The sequence below is a fragment of the Protobothrops mucrosquamatus genome, unplaced genomic scaffold (assembly GCF_001527695.2).
Source record: "Protobothrops mucrosquamatus isolate PMUCROS unplaced genomic scaffold, P.Mucros_1.0 scaffold13733, whole genome shotgun sequence".
NCBI classification, from domain to species: Eukaryota; Metazoa; Chordata; class Lepidosauria; order Squamata; family Viperidae; genus Protobothrops; species Protobothrops mucrosquamatus.
This window is the reverse complement of record NW_015399504.1, coordinates 4425-6578: the sequence shown is the minus strand read 5'-3', so window position 1 is coordinate 6578 and position 2154 is coordinate 4425. Positions and strand designations below refer to the sequence as shown.

Genomic DNA, 2154 nt, shown 5'->3' with positions numbered 1-2154 from the left:
CCGGTAACCACAGCCACTCGGTCTTGGACGGGTTGAGCCTGAGTCTGTTCCTCCCCATCCAGACCCTCACGGCCTCCAGACACCGGGTCATCACGTCAAGGGCATCGTTGGGGTCGCCCGGGGTGGATATGTACAGCTGAGTGTCGTCAGCGTACTGATGGAAATCCACCCCAAAGCCACGAATGATCTCCCCCAGCGGAGATCTTGGCTTCTTTTATCTTTTTCCAAATATATAACTTAATTTCAGTTGTAAACTTATGTACCCATTACACTATTCTCTTTTGAGGTAAACAATAAAACAAACAAACAAAACAAAGGGCAGAAAAATGAAGAAGAAATAGAAAGTCAAATCGTGAGAAAAGGAAAAAGAAGAGGCTAGATCTAGTTTACGCCAGACGAATAACTATTCCTCTCCATACCATTCTGCACCGCAAAAAATTCTTGCTTCCATTTTTATCTGTCACTGTGTGATACATTCCCTTTTGTTCTTTAGATTCTTATTTCTCTCTCTTTCATGATCTTATCAGTTCAACACAACTTTTTTAGTCTGCCCCTCCCTCTTGACTTATTAATCCTTCCTCTATATACTTCTTTGTGATTTGGCCTTTATTCACTCTGTATGATTAAACAGCTTCAACATACTATTTTAAAGTGATCTCTCACTTTTCAGTCTTCAGGATGAGAACCCATTTATTCATAAAGAATAACAGAGTAACATCTCTTCTTGGTTTACCCTAAATATTTCTAAAGTATGCTATTCCTGCTTCGTTCAACCTACTTTGAAGTTTTTGCTGACGTTCCCAATGCTAATTTCCATTTAACAAAATGGATATAAGCATGTTCCCCCTCAACAATTTCTCATTGGGTGGGTGTGCTCCAGCTTTCCCCTTTTAAACATGGCTTATTGAACGTGTGCCTTTTAAACCTTGTCCCGTAATTATGGTACCTAAGACATGTGCATAGGATTTGTAGTTGCCCCTGGAACAATCTCTTTCCCCAATATATACCAGGCCCCAATTCTGCTTGCTGTAAGTTGCTATAACTTGGCTTCCCCCCCCCACCCCTAGGTATTTTTGTTCAGTTGAACACAGTCCTGTTTTAGTTGACTGGTTATCCCTTTTGGTCATCATTTTATATTTTCTATATTGGGCTGTTTTTTTTTAACATTGTATAATTAGTTTCCTTTGTTTATTGTTTGTTTTTGTTGTACTTTGCCTCCAGTTACTTTGTTTGAATCCCTGAAAGAACGAAATAAACAAATCCTTTTTTTCTGCTACATGATAAGAAACTTGCAGATGATCACTTCCTTTTTCCCCCTCAGGCTTGGATCGAAACAAGTTGATTAATCTGGCCTATCTCTTGGGCAGCGACTACACTGAGGGCATCCCTAATGTTGGCTATGTAACTGCAATGGAGATTTTGAATGAGTTCCCTGGTCGAGAACTAGAGCCTCTCTTGAAACTCATGTAGGCAGCTTTCACTTTGGGGGCTTTCATTTTTCCTTTCCAAAGCCTAAGTCAAGATCATTTTCTAAATGTGCCTCTTTTTCTCTCTCTTCTTTTTTAGAGAATGGTGGGCTGAGGCTCAAAAGAATAAGAAAATACGTCCCAATCCATATGATACTAAAGTGAAGAAAAAACTGCGGCACATAGAAATTGCTACTGGTTTCCCAAATCCTTCGGTGGCGGAAGCTTATTTGCACCCTGTGGTGGATGAGTCAAAGGGATCCTTTACTTGGGGAAGACCTGATGTGGAACAAATTAGAGAATATCCTTTCCCCCATTTGTTCCCTTAACAAACTGTTAAAAAGAAAGATATTCTAGTGCAAACATTTGCATAGGTGAACTGTGCTTCAGTATGGTGGTTTCTTGTTTCCTTCTTTGCGTGGAAGAATTTAGATTCTATAGTTAGTAAATAACTTATCTGGTGATAGCAAATTTAATTTTTCTGAATACTAACTAGTAGCACTTCCTTATATATTAGTTGGTTTTTTGGTTGATGCAGAGTCTTTCCCCCATATAAATAAAATTAAGAAGCTCAGTGTATTAAATCCCATGTTTGGTTTTTATTGGTTTTAAAAAAGTGATCATTGTTTACTTGCCTGATGCAGTTGTCAGTATGAAATAATTTGGGAGTACAGTTTTTGCATGTGAA

At 38.8% G+C, this 2154-nt stretch overlaps 1 protein-coding gene across 1 annotated transcript; it reads left to right on the top strand.

The window, feature by feature from the left end:
- Positions 1–1321: 1321 nt before the first annotated feature.
- LOC107301511 (DNA repair protein complementing XP-G cells-like) lies at positions 1322–1843 on the top strand (the record flags this gene model as incomplete). The annotated part of the gene is made up of 2 exons (XM_015830721.1): positions 1322–1466; positions 1567–1843. Coding segments are annotated over 2 exons (374 nt in total), but the record flags the coding sequence as incomplete, so codon positions are not given.
- Between the last annotated feature and the right edge of the window lie 311 nt (positions 1844–2154).